At 36.6% G+C, this 16,983-nt stretch overlaps 1 protein-coding gene across 19 annotated transcripts in view; it reads left to right on the plus strand.

Annotated features, from left to right (window-relative positions):
• HECTD1 (HECT domain E3 ubiquitin protein ligase 1) overlaps nucleotides 1–16,983 on the plus strand; it is a 99,808-nt gene that overhangs the window by 25,265 nt on the left and 57,560 nt on the right. For all 19 annotated transcript variants that reach the window (XM_082737880.1, XM_082737866.1, XM_082737877.1 and 16 more), the window contains exons 3-10: nucleotides 571–805; nucleotides 9,008–9,235; nucleotides 9,993–10,274; nucleotides 10,378–10,648; nucleotides 11,368–11,444; nucleotides 11,530–11,628; nucleotides 14,088–14,202; nucleotides 15,270–15,444. In XM_082737880.1, the coding sequence (XP_082594006.1) occupies nucleotides 571–805; nucleotides 9,008–9,235; nucleotides 9,993–10,274; nucleotides 10,378–10,648; nucleotides 11,368–11,444; nucleotides 11,530–11,628; nucleotides 14,088–14,202; nucleotides 15,270–15,444 (1,482 nt within the window). The remainder of the gene's footprint in view (nucleotides 1–570; nucleotides 806–9,007; nucleotides 9,236–9,992; nucleotides 10,275–10,377; nucleotides 10,649–11,367; nucleotides 11,445–11,529; nucleotides 11,629–14,087; nucleotides 14,203–15,269; nucleotides 15,445–16,983) is intronic.

Raw genomic sequence — 16,983 nt, forward strand, 5'->3', positions numbered from 1 at the left:
GCAGACACTTAACCGACTGAGCCACACAGGTGCCCAACACAGATATTTTTTAAAAGCTACTAAAGATACACACTAAAATTTGAAGGAAAAATAATTCCACTAGTACATTTAGAGGACTGCCTTTTATGTTATTAGTAGCTCCCTGGCCTACAGGACCTTTTAGGATAAATAAGGAAATAAAGTGATAGATTAAGTAGTGTAGGCACTGTTTGTATGAAGTTTTTAGGAACATGAAAGTACCACTTAGTGATTTGGTGAGGTTAGGAAAGGTTTTACAGAGCAGTTGATGTTTGAGCTTTGTATTGAATAGGGATTTTTTTTTTAAACATGGTTTCAAGTTAATGCTACTACCTTAAAACTGTTGCTAACTTGATATTTTCAGCAGTGATGAGATTAGCGTGTGAGTATTTTCCTGGAAACAAAAGCAGTGTGAGAAATACTACCTAATACGCATGAAGACACAGTGTTGAATGTGCTGTATTATGTTACAGTTTCTATTTATGATTTTGTTATTATTTTGATGTGAAGAATTTAGTAATCCTAGGTATAATATGATTTCTTTCACTACAGATGTCCTCCTCGCACTTTCTTACCAGCCCTCTGCAAAATTTTTCTTGATGAAAGTGCTCCAGACAATGTGTTAGAGGTGACAGCCCGTGCCATCACATACTATCTGGATGTATCTGCAGAATGCACCCGAAGGATTGTTGGGGTTGATGGAGCTATAAAAGCACTTTGTAATCGTTTAGTTGTGGTTGAGCTTAATAACAGGACTAGCAGAGACTTAGCTGAACAGTGTGTAAAGGTAAGTCTTAATTATGTATTTACTAGCCCATTTGAAGATGACTGGAGAATAAAAAATAGATTTTGCTAATGAAAGAAAATTCTTTCATTATTCTTACTTTATTGAGAGTGGTTGACAGCAATGGACGTTGTAGTCCTTGTTGCATCCAAGAGGATCCCGTACAGCTTGGGAAAAGAAATCTTCTCTTCAAAGGAAAATTGTAGGTCACTGGTAATGCTCTTCTATGCTGGCTCCTGGGTTTCCAGTAGCTTTTGAGATTGGTTATCCCTGTTCTTAGCCAAAATGATTTTGTATGACAACAGCCATGACAACTAATGCTGATTATTACAGTCAGGCATTATACTAAACACTTTACATGTCTTAACTCACTTAGTCTTCATGACAACTTTACATGAAGTAGGTGTTGCTAATATCAGCATTTCTGTTTTTTATTTGAAAAAAATTCAAGCATATTGAGGTTAAGTAACTTGGTTGGTGGTGATAGAAGTAGTTTATGACAGAGCCAGAATTCGAAGATGAGGAGATTGAAATTAGGAAGTCTGGTTTGACGGCCCATGTATTTAACTATTTTTTTGTACTTCCTTTAGAGTAGCTATTTTGTGTTATTCCTGGTGGGACTAATTTATGAACTTGATGTGACTTTGAAAGCACCAGTGCTGGGTCAGTAGTTTAATAATAGAACTACTTGATGAGCACATTTAGACTTTACATATTTTTTTTTTTGTTTATGATTCCGGTTTCATTCTTGTTAAGATTCTTCCTGCAGTTTTCAAACATTCTGTCTCAGGATCCCTTTACAAGTCTTATTGAGGGGCCCTCAAAGAGCCTTATGTAGGTTATATTTATTTATCTTTACCATATTAGATATTAAAACTGAGAAATTTAGAACATATATTTATCTGAAAATAATAGACTCATTATGTGTTAACATACATTTTTAATGAAAAATTACTTCCAGAACAAATAGAAAATTAATGAGAACAGTAGCATTGTTAAGCATTTTTGTATGTCTCTTTAATAATGTCTGACTTAATAAAAGAAGTCAGGTCTGTCCTCATGTCTACTTGTGCATTCAGTCTATTGCTATATCACATATAGCTTTAAAAAAATCCCACCTTACACTCCTGAGAGAATGAGAATGAAAAAGATAATTACTGTCATGGTATTGGTATTACGAAAAAAGTTTTAACCTCATGGATCTTTGAAGATGTCTTCTCGACACTTCGAGAACTGCTGTTATAGGTGTTAATGTCTTGATTTTCTGCCTCTGTGTCTGTAGATTTATTTTTGTCTCTAGACTCAGATGAAGTGGTATCTATTTTCCTGTTTAGAGCTTTTCCCCCTTATTCTCTCTGTCTTTTTAAATTTTAACTCATTAATTTTAGAGAACATGAGTGTATGAGCAGTGGCAGGGGAAGAAGGAGAGATAGAATCTCAAGCAGACTCCACACTGAGTGTAGAGCCTGACTCAGGGCTTGATCTCATAACCATGAGCTCGTGATTTGAGCTGAAATCAAGAATTGGACACCCAGCGACTGAGCCACCCAAGTTCCTATCTGTCTTATTCTCTTGATCATATTACTTCATGTTTCTTACAGGACTGCGATTTTACTCCATTTACTCCATTTACTCATATTATTTCAAACTCTGTCTTGTCTTTTACACCCTGCTCTCCCTTTTTCTGTTTCCTTTGCAGATTATTGTTATTAATTTATTCTTAAATGGTAGTATTTTCCAAGGTTCTTTTTTTTTAACCTTCTTAAAACTACAACTTTGCCTAGATAATCCCATGTGTCAACATCAATACCATTCATTTGTATATGGCCCTCATGTCTTTATCTCTAGCCTGACCTCTCTCTTGAGTTCTAAACTCCATATTCAAAAGCTTGTTGGACAGCTCTAGCAGCTGTTTGAATTCATGATCTTTTACTACAGGTAGTTATTTTAATAATTGTCATTGAATTTACCCATTGTAGGCAGAAACTTGTGCTTTATCCTTTCTTTCCTTTTTTCCATTTTTTTCCCCATTTTTCCTTCTTTCCTTTTTTCCACTCCACACATGTAATAAATGGTGAAGTATTTTTAGTTTATTTCCTTTTGTTTGTCTCTGTTGTTAGAGCCTTAGTTAAGCTCTCATTCTCTCATCCCATATTAATGCTTGAATTCTTTTTGCATTTCCCTCTATATTCTCCCTATGGCCCATTCCCAGTGATTAACTGGAATTCTGATCATATTATTTTTCTGCTTAAAATGTTTTTCTGGTCTTAGCTGGTACCAAAAATTGGGATCATTCCCTGTATATTTTCAGACCATAGTGCTTTGAAATTAGAACTCAGTTGAAAGAGGAAAGTTGGAAAGAACTTAAATACATGGAGGCTAAAGAGTGTCCTACTAAAGAATGAATGGGTCAACCAGGAAATTAAAGAATTAAAAAAATTCATGGAAAGAAATGAAAATGAAACAACTGTTCAAAATCTTTGGGATGCAGCAAAGGTGGTCCTAAGAGGAAAGTATATAGTAATACAAGCCTTTCTCAAGAAATAAAAAAGGTCTCAAATACCCAACCTAAACCTATACCTAAAGGAGCTGGAGAAGGAACAGCAAATAAAACCTAAACCCAGCAGAGAAGAGAAATAATAAAGATCAGAGCAGAAATCAATGAAATAGAAACCAAAAGAATGGTAGAACAGATCAACAAAACTAGGAGATGGTTCTTTGAAAGAATTAATGAGATTGATAAACCGCTGTCCAGACTTACAAAAAAAAAAAAAAAAAAAGAGAGAAAGGACCCAAATTAATAAAATCATGAATGAAAGAGGAGAGATCACAACCAACCCCTAAGAAATAAGAATCTTTTTTTTTTTTTTTTTTTTTTTGGACAGAAATCACAAGTAGATGGAGAGGCAGGCAGAGAGAGAGAGAGAGAGAGAGAGAGGGAAGCAGGCTCCCTGCCGAGCAGAGAGCCCGATGCGGGACTCTATCCCAGGACCCTGAGATCATGACCTGAGCCGAAGGCAGCGGCTTAACCCACTGAGCCACCCAGGCGCCCCAGAACCCCTAAGAAATAGAAACAATGCTAAGAACATTATAAGCAGCTATATGCCAGCAAATTAGATAATCTGGAAGAAATGGATGTATTTCTAGAGATATACAAACTACTAAAACTGAACCAGAAAGAAATAGAAAACCTGAACAGACCCATAACCAGCAAGGTTGAAGCAGTCATCAAAAATCTCCCAACACCTTTGTGCAGCGGCAGTATCGTAGCCGATGAGGTTTATCCGAGGCATGATTATTGCTAATTGAAAAATCTCCCAACAAAAAAGAACCCAGAGCCAGTTCGCTTCCTAGGGGAATTCTGGGAGACATTTAAATAAGACTTACTACTATTCTCTTGAAACTGTTCCAAAAAATAGAAATGGAAGGAAAACTTCCAAACTCATTTTATGAGGCCACCATTACCTTGACCCCAAAACCAGGCAAAGACCCCATCGAAAAGGAGAATTACAGACTGATATGCCTGATGAACATGGATGCAAAACTCACCAAAATATTAGCCAGTAGTATCCAACAGTACAATAAAAGGATTATTCACCGTGACCGAGTGGGATTTATTCCTGGGCTGCAAGGTTGGTTCAACACCAAAAATCAATCAGTGTGATACACTACATTAATAAAAAAAGAACAAAAACCGTATGATACTCTCAACAGATGCAGAAAAAGCATTTGACAAAGTATAGCATCCTTTTTTGATCAAAATTATTCACAGTGGGGTGCCTGGGTGGCTCAGTGGTTAAGCCGCTGCCTTCGGCTCAGGTCATGATCTCAGGGTCCTGGGATCGAGTCCCGCATCGGGCTCTCTGCTCAGCAGGGAGCCTGCTTCCCTCTCTCTCTCTCTCTGCCTGCCTCTCTGTCTACTGTGATCTCTCTCTGTCAAATAAATACATAAATAAATAATCTTTAAAAAAAAATTATTCACAGTGTAGGGATAGAGGGTGCATACCTCAATAAGATAAAAGCCATCTATGAGAAACCCACAGTGAATATCATTCTCATTGGGGAAAAACAGATAACTTTTTCCCTAAGGTCGGGAATACAGCAGGAATATCCATTATCACCACTGCTATTCAACGTAGTACTAGAAGTCCTAGCCTCAGCAATCAGACAAAAAATAAAAATAAAAAATAAAAGTCATCCAGATAGGCAAAGAAGTCAAAGCCCCATCCTTTGCAGATGATATGATACTTTATGTGGAAAACCCAAGACTCTACTCCAAAACTACTAGAACTCATATAGGAATTTTACTGAATACTGACAGTGTCAGACTATAAAATCAGTGCACAGAAGTCAGTCACATTTCTGTGTGACAACAAGACAGAAGACAGAAGAAAGAGAAATTAAAGAGTCGGTCCATTTACAGTTGCACCCAAAACCATAAGATATCTAGGAATGTCGAACCAAAGAAGCAAACAATTTGTACTCAGAAAACTATAGAATACTCATGAAAGAAATTGAGGAAGACACGAAATAGGAAAACATTCCATGCTTATGGATTGGAAGAACAAATATTGTGAAAATGTCTGGGCTACCTAAAACAATCTACCCATTTAATGCAATGCCCATCAAAATACCATCAATTTTTTTTTTCAAAGAAATGGAACAAATTATCCTGAAATTTGTATGGAACCAGAAAAGACCCCGAATAGCCAGAGGAATGTTGAAAAAGAAAAGCAATGCTGGAGGCAGCACAATTCTGGACTTCAAGCTCTGTTACAAAACTGTAATCATCAAGACAGTATGGTATTGGCACAAAACCAACTCATAGATCAATGGACCAGAATAGAGAGCCCAGAAATGGACCCTCAGATCTTTGGTTAATTAATCTTCAACAAAGCAGGAAAGAATGTCCAATGGAAAAAAGACAGTTTTTTTTTTTTTTTTTCAACAAACCATGTTGGGACAATTGGATAGCCACATACAGAAGAATGAAACTGGACCATTATCTTACACCACACACAAAAATAGACTCAGAGTGGATGAACGAACTCAGCATGAGACAGGAATCCATCCAAATCCTTTAGGAAAACATAGCAACCTCTGACCTTAGTTGCAGCAACTTCCTAGAAATGTCACCAAAGGCAAGGGGAACAAGGGCAAAAATGAACTATTTGGACTTCATCAAAATAAAAAGCTTTTGCACAGAAAAGGAAATAGCAAAACTAAAAGACATTCAGCAGAACAGGAGAAAATATTTGCAAGTGACATACCAGATAAAAGGCTAGTTTCTAAAATCTCTGTCTCCCTATAGTCCACATCAACCTTATTGGTCTTTAATATGAACAGTTGAGAGTTGCAGTCTTGTGTAAGGTACCCTTAATCACTGAAACATCCCATCTTTTCAACGAGAATGCTACCTTAAATCCCTTCTTCAGAGAAAATCTGCTACTGCCATTGTACCAAAATCCAACACCTGAAAAACAAGTAATCCAGTCAAGAAATGGGTAGAAAACATGAACAGACATTTCTGCAAAGAAGACATTGAGATGGCCAAGAGGCACACGAGAAAGTGCTCAGCATCATTCGGCGTCAGGGAAATATAAATCAAAATCACAGTGAGATACCACCTCACACCAGGCAGAATGGCTAAAATTAACAAGTGAGAAAACAACAGATGTTGTTGAGGTTGCACTGTTGGTGGGAATGCAAGCTGGTGTAGCCACTCTGGAAAACAGTATGGAGGTTCCTCAAAAAGTTGAAAATAGAGCTACCTTATGATCCAGCAATTGCACTGCTGGGTATTTACCCCAAAGATAAAAATGTAGTGATCCATAGGGGCACGTGCACCCCAAAGTTTATAGCAGTAATGTCCACAGTAGCCAAACTATGGAAAGAGCCTAGATGTCCATCAACAGATGAATGGATAAAAAAGATGTGGCATATATATATGGTGGAATATTATACAGCCATCAAAAAATCTTGCCTTTTGCAGCAACGTGGATGGAACTAGAGGGTATTATGCTACATGAAATTAGTCCATTAGAGAAAGACAATTATATGACCTCAACTGATATAAGGAATTTGAGAAACAAGACCGAGGATCATAAGGGAAGGAAGGGAAAAATGAAACAAGATGAAACCAGACAGGGAGACCAAAAGAGATTCTTTTTTTTTTTTTTTAATTATTTTTTAATTTATTTAATTTAATTTTTTTTATTAAAGATTTTTATTTATTTATTTGTTAGAGGGAGAGAGAGAGAGCACAAGCACAGGCAGGCAGAATGGTAGGCAGAGGCAGAGGGAGAAGCAGGCTCCCTGCTGAGCAAGGAGCCTGATGTGGGACTCAATCCCAGAACGCTGGGATCATGACCTGAGCCGAAGGCAGCCGCTTAACCAACTGAGCCACCCAGTTGGCTTATAGGCGTCCCTATAAGAGATTCTTAATCTCAGGAAACAAACTGAGAGTTTCTGGAGGGGAGGGAGGTGGGAAGGATGGAGTAACTGGGTGATGGACGTTGCAGTGGGTAGGTATGTGGTAGGTATAGTGAGTGCTATGAATTGTGTAAGACTGATGAATCACAGACCTGTATCCCTGAAACAAATAATACATTATATGTTAATTAAAACAACATTTTTCTTTTTCGAGCTTTAAGAATAAAGTCTAAATTTTCTGATAAGATCTATAAGATCTGTGGACTCTGTTAACTCTTTAGTTTTACCTGAACTCCTTAAACATCAACATAATTTGGAAAATGAAAGTTAATTTCTTAAGAATTTTTATTTATTTATTTGACAGAGAGAGTGCACGTGCGTGTGTGCCTATGTGCACGCTCACAAGGAAGAGGGCAGGCAGAGGGAGAGGAAGAGGCAGGCTTCCTGTGGAGGAGGGAGCCTGATGCAGACTTGATCCTAGAACCCAGGTGCCCCTGAGAGTTAATTTTTCATGTTTTGAAATTCAGAGAGTGTGAGGATTATGAGTAATGCAATAGCAAGCATTTATTTATTTATTCATTTAACATGTAAAACTTTTGTAATCTTTCACGAAGTTATTTTAATTAACTTCCCATGCAGGCTTCACCATCTAAACCTACACTGTTTGATACGGTAGCCATTTAGGACATTTCAAATGTGGTACCCGAAAGTAAAATAAGTGTAAAATATACTTGGGATTTTGAAGACTTAATACCTGAAAGTTTATGGCGTTCATAGATGGCTCAGTTTGTTGAATTCAAGTAGTTTGGACTCAAGTTTGACTCAGGTCATGAGTTCATGGTCATGGGATCAATCCGTTTAGGATTCTCTCTCTCCTCTCCCTCTCCTTCTGCTCCTCTCCCTGTTTATACTCTCTTGAAAATAATTTATTTATTTATTTATTTTTGAATATTTTATTTATTTATTTGACAGTGAGAGATCACAAGTAGGCAGAGAGGCGGGCAGAGAGAGAGGAAGGGAAGCAGGCTACCTGCTGAGCAGAAAGCCCGATGTGGGGCTTGATCCCAGAACCCTGAGATCATGACCTGAACCGAAGGCAGTGGCTTAACCCACTGAGCCACCCAGGCGCCCCTCTTGAAAATAATTTAAATAATTTTTTATTTATTTGTCAGAGACATAGTGTCTAAGTGGGGGAGCAACAGGCAGAGAGGGAGAAGGAGACTTCCCACTGAGCAAGGAACTCAATGTGGGACTCGATCCCAGAACTGAAGGCAGACGCTTAACTGACTGAGCCATCCAGGCATCCCTAAAATAATAATTATTATTTTTTTAATCAGAGGGAGTTGAGCACAAGCAGAGAGAGTAGTGGGGAGAGGGAGAAGCAGTCTTCTCACTGAGTAAGGAGCCTGAGGGACTTGATCCCAGGACATTAGGATCATGACTTGAGCTGAAGGCAGGTACTTAACCTGCTAACTTAACCTGCTAAGCCACCCAGGTGTCCCTAAAAAAAAAATGAAAGAAAAAAAAAACCTGTAAAAAAAAATACATTAAAGAATGTAAAATACATAAATTTTTAAGATTGATAACTTTAAAATGATGCCTTACATGTATTGGGCTAAGTTAAATATAATACTCTAATTTTGTTGTGATTTACTTTTTAAAATGTGGTTACTGATAAATTTGGAGGACACATTGTATTTTCTGTGATGCTAGAAATTAAAATTAAAATTGGACTTACTGTATTCTTTTGTTAATTTTTATGTACTGTTTTAGGTATTAGAACTGATATGTACTCGTGAGTCAGGAGCAGTCTTTGAAGCTGGTGGTTTGAATTGTGTGCTTACCTTCATTCGTGACAGTGGACACTTGGTTCATAAAGATACCTTGCACTCTGCCATGGCTGTGGTATCAAGACTCTGTGGCAAAATGGAACCTCAAGATTCTTCTCTAGAAATTTGTGTGGAATCTCTGTCTAGTTTATTAAAACACGAAGATCATCAGGTAACTAAATTGCCATTATATACTTTGTATTCAAGAAGTGATTTTATAGTGTCCCTTATTTATAACTTTGATAACGCTGTTATTTGAACTTTTCACTTGGTGAATTAGAGGTAATTCCATTTTCTTCTTTTCTCATTTCATATTTCTATTTGGTCATCTTTTTTGTTTTGGCAGTGAAACATTTTAAATTATGAAAGTGCTACATTTATTTTTAAAATTTAAACATTTTAGGAATACATAATTTTTAAAGCTGCATTGTATTCAGTAGTTTGTTGATTCAGCACAATTTTGTTGACTTAAAAAGGTAATTTTCATTAATGTAAAATAACACAGTATTTTAGGTCTTTTATGTGTAATTTTTTTTTCAAATGAACATACTTTGGAAAATAAAACTTGACTTTTAAATGCCTTTTTACCGTCCTGTTAATTATTTTTGGTTGATATTTGTAGATTTTTTGGGGCAGAATTGTTCATAATAATAGTTAACATTTACTGCACTTTTACTGTCCATCTAGTTTCTTTACATTTATCATCTTATTTAAGCTTGGACTGTGAATTATAGGTACTATTATCCCAACTTTATATCTAAGGGAACTGAGGCCTTGATGTGGAGCCAGGATTAAAATCTAGATGGGTGATATGCTTATATCTTTGCTACAGCTGCCTTTCTTACAATCTCAGGAATGAAATTAACAGTACCAGACCCTAGTCCTTTTTGGGTGAATTTTATCCACGGGCATATTCTTGATATCATCAGGTTTCAGATGGAGCTCTGCGGTGTTTTGCATCACTAGCTGACCGATTTACCCGTCGTGGTGTTGATCCAGCTCCATTAGCCAAGCATGGCTTAACTGAGGAGCTGTTATCACGCATGGCTGCTGCTGGTGGTACTGTGTCAGGGCCATCCTCTGCTTGTAAACCAGGTCGCAGCACTGCAGGAGCGCCTTCCACAGCTGCGGATTCCAAATTGAGTAACCAGGTGTCAACAATTGTAAGTCTGCTCTCAACACTTTGCAGAGGCTCTCCAGTAGTCACACACGTAAGAGTGTTTTTGAATCTTTGATTTTTAATCTTTCAATGAAAGTCTTTTTGTGTAATGCAAATCTATTAAACTTAAAACGTTTCTCCCATTGCCTTTCTAGGATCTCCTGAGGTCGGAGCTTCCTGATTCAATTGAAAGTGCTTTGCAGGGTGATGAAAGATGTGTGCTTGATACCATGCGTTTGGTCGACCTTCTCTTGGTGCTATTATTTGAAGGACGAAAAGCTTTGCCAAAGTCTAGTGCTGGATCTACAGGCAGAATCCCAGGACTTCGGAGATTGGATAGCTCTGGGGAGCGCTCACATCGGCAGCTTATAGACTGTATTCGGAGTAAAGATACTGATGCACTTATAGATGCAATTGACACAGGAGGTCGGAAAATATTTTTTAAAATAGAAAACTGTGAGATAGGAATTATATAGGCAATTTCTAATTTGTAGATTTTATTTATTTTATTTTTTTATTTTTAGTTTTTTTAAAGATTTTATTTATTTGACGGAGAGAGATCACAAGTAGGCAGAGAGGCAGGCAGAGAGAGAGGAGGAAGCAGGCTCCCCGCTGAGCAGAGAGCCTGATGCGGGACTCGATTCCAGGACCCTGAGATCATGACCCGAGCCGAAGGCAGCAGCTTAACCCACTGAGCCACCCAGGCGCCCTAGTTTGTAGATTTTAGACAGTATTTTTGGTGGCTGTGCCAGATAATATAATGGCCAGCCTTTTCTATATCCTCTCCCCTCCCCATACCTATAATTATCAGCCCGTTGCATGATAAAACCTGAGTAAATGAAATGAATTAAGGAAACTAGTACCTTGTTGAATTGTATAGTTTTTTTTTCCTTCTTCTTCTTTTATGTTTATATTTAAGGCTTAAAGCCTTGTGAATCCTCAGTGGTTTAAAAATTTTAGAATATCTTTTCTTAGCAGAATTTGTTGATGTATGATTTACTACTGTAGAGTTGACCTAAATGTTTAAAATTGACTCTGTATTTAGTGATTGTTAATAACAATCTTTAAATGGTTTCCACTGTAGAAAAGTTCAGTATTATTTTGTTGGATTTTTAAAAATTTATTTTTCTCCTTCAAACTTCCAGCCTTTGAAGTAAATTTTATGGATGATGTGGGTCAGACTCTATTAAACTGGGCCTCTGCTTTTGGAACTCAGGAAATGGTAAGCTGATAAATAAAAGCTAGTGTTTTAAATCAAAGATAGAACTATTAATAAGGCAACTTTATGATTCTTCATAATTTTACAGGTAGAATTTCTTTGTGAAAGAGGTGCTGATGTTAATAGGGGTCAAAGGTCATCATCATTACATTATGCTGCATGTTTTGGAAGACCTCAAGTAGCAAAGGTAAAATCCAGGTTTTTAAATTATTAATTTAATATTTAACATTAACATGGTTCCAGAATTAGAATGATATAAAAGCTTTTATTCTGTAAGTCATGCTTCCGTGCCATCTTCATTCACTCCATTCCCCATTGCTCACTATAGGTAAGCGTGTCTAGTTTTTTAGTGTTTCTTAACATAGATATAAGCAAAAAGAAATATATATACTTATTCCTTTCTTTTCTAATATAAAGTGTAACGTTACATATACTGATGTATACTTTAGTTTTTCATTTAATAGTGTATATTGAAGATCTCTTCCTATTGGTATTTGGGTAACATTTTTACATCTGTATACTTGCCCTGTGTGGATATACTGCAGATTTATTCACCTGTTGCTAAACACTTTAATTTTTTCAATTTCTTACTCTTGGCACCAAATAATTTTGTACATATTTGTGTTTTTATTTATCATTAAAGCAAATAATTTGTTTGCTGAAAAATCATAGTATCTTTGATTCTCAGATTAGGAGAGGACATTGGGGAATTCTTTTTATAGTTAGAAATTGAGAAGGTCTAGAGAAGTCAAATTAGAAGGGTTGAACCAAATGTGTGGATGATCTAGGTATCTAGAATCTTCATAATGTGAAGTAATTTGGCAGTGTTACGGTAGTCTGCCACTAAGTCAGGCACACTTGGATTCAAGCTTCGGCTTGTTAGAAGCAAGATGGTTTTGTGGCTTTAGGCAAATTTCTTCAGTTTGACTTGGATTTTTTTTCGATTAAATGTATATACTGTGTGTCGCATGATTATTGTTTAATTAGGAAAAAATACGTAAAAACACATAGTATAGTAGTCAGCATATCGTAGATGCTACATGGTAGCTTCTGTTATTGTCATCTTTACAGTATATGAAAATTTGGGTTAACGGCTTAGTTTTCTAATTTGGTAAGGGTGTTCTCAAGGTCAAATTCTGTTAATTTCAGTTGGTTTGGTTTTAAAGAGAACGATGCTTCTCAGGATGATAAAAGTTTTATTGACCCATTTTCTTTTGACCTATACTGTTTTACAGTTGTGAGTGGTTGGGTGGGAGAGAAGAAGCCAAATGAATTGTATTTTATCCTAACTCAACTTGATTATATGTCACCCTACAGTGAGCAATAGGTGCTATTACTAATAATGATAGGTATGACTCACTGAGCACAGAAACTCTGTGCTAGCCAGTATCTTAGGTATTTAACATGTCTTATCATTTAATCTTCATAGATTCTTCTGTTTTAATTGATTCAAAGATACACCTCCACTTTCCCCCATCCCCCTCCATACACATTTTAACATCTCTTAAATAGGAAAATGTTGTATAATTGCTGTTGATTAGATAGAAATTGCAGCATAGTTATCATTACCTGTTCATGCAACAGGAATAAAAAATCCTGTCCAATAGAGAAGCACTCAGAAATGCTGCATCTTTAATGTTCTTTATGGCACAGATGATAGCGTTGTTTGTAGAAATACAAATATTAGTGATTTTGAATAAAAATTAATTAATTATGAAGAATTGTGCTTAGTATGTGAAGTTACAGAATACCTTATAGTTCATTTATAGTTTCTTATCTATTTTTATCCGTGTAAATGTGTGAGAAAAAAATCTAAGTCTAAAAAAATTCTTTCATTAAGGTTAAAAAAAATTTGAAGCAATGAGAAAGTATATTACAGAATTTAACTGGCTTTTTCTTTCTTTCTTTGTGGTAATTAATGATACATCTAATAATCTGTGGCATCCTAGATTTGATAAAATGCTAAAGTATTATGATTCTGCAGTTGGCTTAATTTTTAGCCAGTACTGTGTACTTTCCAGATGTGTGTATGTATTCATTTATATATCAGCTATATCTGTTACATCATAACAAAGTAAGAAAAACTGGAGCTCTGAGGCTGATGAGAAAAACATGAAAGGCAGCCGGTTAGCTCAGTTGGTTAGAAAAACATGAGATGTGTTCTCTGTTCAAAAGACCTTAGCAGTCTGTTGGGGAGAGGGTCCATTGTCCGTTGAAAATTGATAAATAATGTGACTTAGTATTTTAGATATAAGTTTTGTAGTACATTCTAGGAGAATTGATTGAACATGGTAATTGGCAGTATATAGGAAATGAGGAAGATGATTACCATGTCACAAATGTACACTATTACCTCTCTGTTAAGGAACTTGGGAGGAGGAGTTTGAAGAAAAAGATTATAGGTTCACATATGAATGTACTTATTTTGAATTATTAATAAATAACCAAGTGAAATTAATCTGTAACTTTTTCAAGATCTAGAGAGACCCATTTTTGAGGTGATATGTGCAAAATAGTGCATTCAACTGGTGTCTGCTCAATTAATATTGAGTCCGAAATCTATGGGTACAGTTTGAGGATTACAGAGTTGGATTTTGAAATGAATTGTTAATTCTTATATTCAAATGAAATGTTTTTCTTTTCTAGACTCTGTTACGGCATGGTGCAAACCCAGATCTGAGAGATGAAGATGGGAAAACTCCTTTAGATAAAGCGCGGGAAAGGGGCCATAGTGAAGTAGTAGCTATTCTTCAATCTCCAGGTAAGTGGTACAGTCTTTCCTTTATGCCATCTGCTGTTATTTTTCAGCTTCACTTTTATAGATAGAGTTTCTTATGTATGTATTAACATAATATAAATGAACTGTTGCTATTAAGTCAAGTAATTATATGCACATACTTTAACATATTATAAACTTTTAACAGTACTGCTCAGTGTTCTTTGAGACTGGGTGCATAATTTCAGAATGACAAAACCAAAAGTTTTTTTTTAAGATTTTACTTATCTGTTTGTCAGAGAGAGAAAGAGCACACACAAGCAGGGAGAGAGCAGCAGGCAGAGGGAGAAGCAGGCTCCCTGCTGAGCAAGGAGCCCAGCGTGGGGCTGGAGCCCAGGAACCCAGGAACCCAGGATCATGACCTGAGCCGAAGGCAGACACTTAACCGACTGAGACACCTAGGCATTCCAAAAACAAAAAAGTTTAAGGGGCATGGGAATGTCATAAAGAACAGTTAGGTGTTATATAGATGAAGTAATTTGACCAAATTTTTAAGTTTTTACAGAGTAGATGAATCTGAAAACTTTGTGAAATAATTCCTAGAATCAAGTGGAATTTCCAAAATTATTTCCCTAAGTTGTGATTCAGCTCATTGGTGGAACTAACATTCTTTAGTATTCTTGTGCTTGCTTCAGGCAGCACATGTACTGAAATGAATTGGAACAGTATTATTTTTACAAATGCCTTTGATAGATATAGTATCTTAATTTCAGTTTAATTATTTTTAATTAGGGATACTTTTTTTTCTCTTAAGTATTTGTTTGAGAGAGAGGGAGAGCACACACAAACAGTGGGAGGGGCAAGGGAGAGGGAGAGAGTAAGAGAGAATATCAAGCAAACTCCCTGCTGAGTGTGGGGCCTGATGCAGGGCTCTATCCCATGACCCTAAGATCATAACCCAGGCCAAAATCAAGAGTTAAATGCCCAACTGACTGAGCCACCTTGGTGCCCCGGGGATAATTATAGTTTTAAATTCCGTACATCCTAATGTTTTTTTCATTGAAAGAAAAATTTTCCCAAAATTTATTTTATTGAACAATGTTTGTCTGCAGGTGATTGGATGTGTCCAGTTAATAAAGGAGATGATAAGAAAAAGAAAGACACAAACAAAGATGAAGAAGAATGTAATGAACCAAAAGGAGATCCAGAAATGGCACCTATATACTTGAAAAGGTTATTGCCAGTGTTCGCACAGACATTTCAGCAAACTATGCTGCCTTCAATAAGGTAGTTATTTGTAGTATCTGTGTTTATTGAAAAGGTGTGGTAAGAATAAAATTTAGATTGGAGATTTGATTGGAGATTTAAAGTTAAATCTTTTCTTCTGATTATCTGACTTAAGGAATTTTGAAAATCAAAAAGGCTAGATTCCTAACAGTTTTTGTAGCTCCCTGAGTATCAACTTTAGAGAAATTTTGGTAAGTACAGCAAACATTTATTGAGCTTTATGGAGACCTTTTTGGTAGAGGCAATGTGAGATGGTTTTTGGAAATATACCCAAAGAAATGGGACTTGGCTTTTGCTTACAGTACCCTTTGTTGCAGGTACTGAGGAAGATGTGATTAATGAGAGTAGTAAGTGATAAGACTAGACATACCATCAGAGTTCTCTGGGAATATAGATAATTTAACAGTTAACTGGGGTGCAGAGTTGGAGAAGATTTTATGCAGAAGTGAGATTTAAATTGGGGTTTAAAGGATACTTGGGGATTTTGTAGGCAGACAGATTGGAAGGATCACTAGGCAACTTTATGTGCAAAGGCACGGAGGCATGAGTCAGTCCATCCTGTTAAAAATCCTGGTGGCTCTCCTTCTATAATGTGTCTTTCCTGTTCAACTGTTGCTAATACTCTGGTTCATAGTCTGTAATTTGACTACTGCAGTTTCCTCTTAATTAGTCTTTCTTTTCTCTCTTGCTCTTTTATAATATGTTCCTACATACTAGTCTATTTTATTTTATTTTAAAGATTTTATTTATTTATTTGACAGAGAGAGAGATCACAAGTAGGCAGAGAGACTGGCAGAGAGAGAGGGGGAAGCAGGCTCTCTGTGAAGCAGAGAGCCTGATGGGGGACTCCATCCCAGGACCCTGGGATCATGACCTGAGCCAAAGGCAGAGGCTTAATCCACTGAACCACCCAGGCACACCCTCGTCTAATTTATTTTAAAAATCATAATTACATCACCTTCTGATTTAAACCTCCAGTAGCTTCCATCTGGCTTTAACTAAAACCTCTTTTTTTTTTTTTTTTTTGAAGAGAGAGTGAGAGCTTGAGGGCACTGGGGATGAGGGAAGAGAGGGAGGGAGAGAATCTCAAGCAGACTTCTCGCTGAGCACAGAGCCTGGACAAGGGCCTTGATCTCACAACCCTGAGTCCAAATCAAGAGTATAACTGACTGAGCCACCCAGGTGCCCTTAAAACACTTGGGCGTACAAAGTTTTAAATAAGCCCCACCCATTTCCCTGACCTCATTTAGTACTATCTAACCCCTAGCCCATTACATGTACAATAAGCTAGCCTTTTTTCTATTTTTGAAACACTTCAAATACATTCTTAACTTAGGGTTTTTGTACTTCCCTTTATTGGAAACTTTTCTTATCCTTGGGTCTTTTGGGTGGTTTGTTGCTTCATATTGTTTAGGTCTCAGTTCAGATGTTCCATCCACTGATGTTTTTGTTCATCTAATTTAAATTACCCCTGGGATACCTTTCACATAAATTATGATGTTTTAATGTCTTTACAGAGCTTTCAGTGTCTGAAATCTT

This window comes from Mustela nivalis (genome assembly GCF_964662115.1).
Source record: "Mustela nivalis genome assembly, chromosome: 6".
NCBI lineage: Eukaryota > Metazoa > Chordata > Mammalia > Carnivora > Mustelidae > Mustela > Mustela nivalis.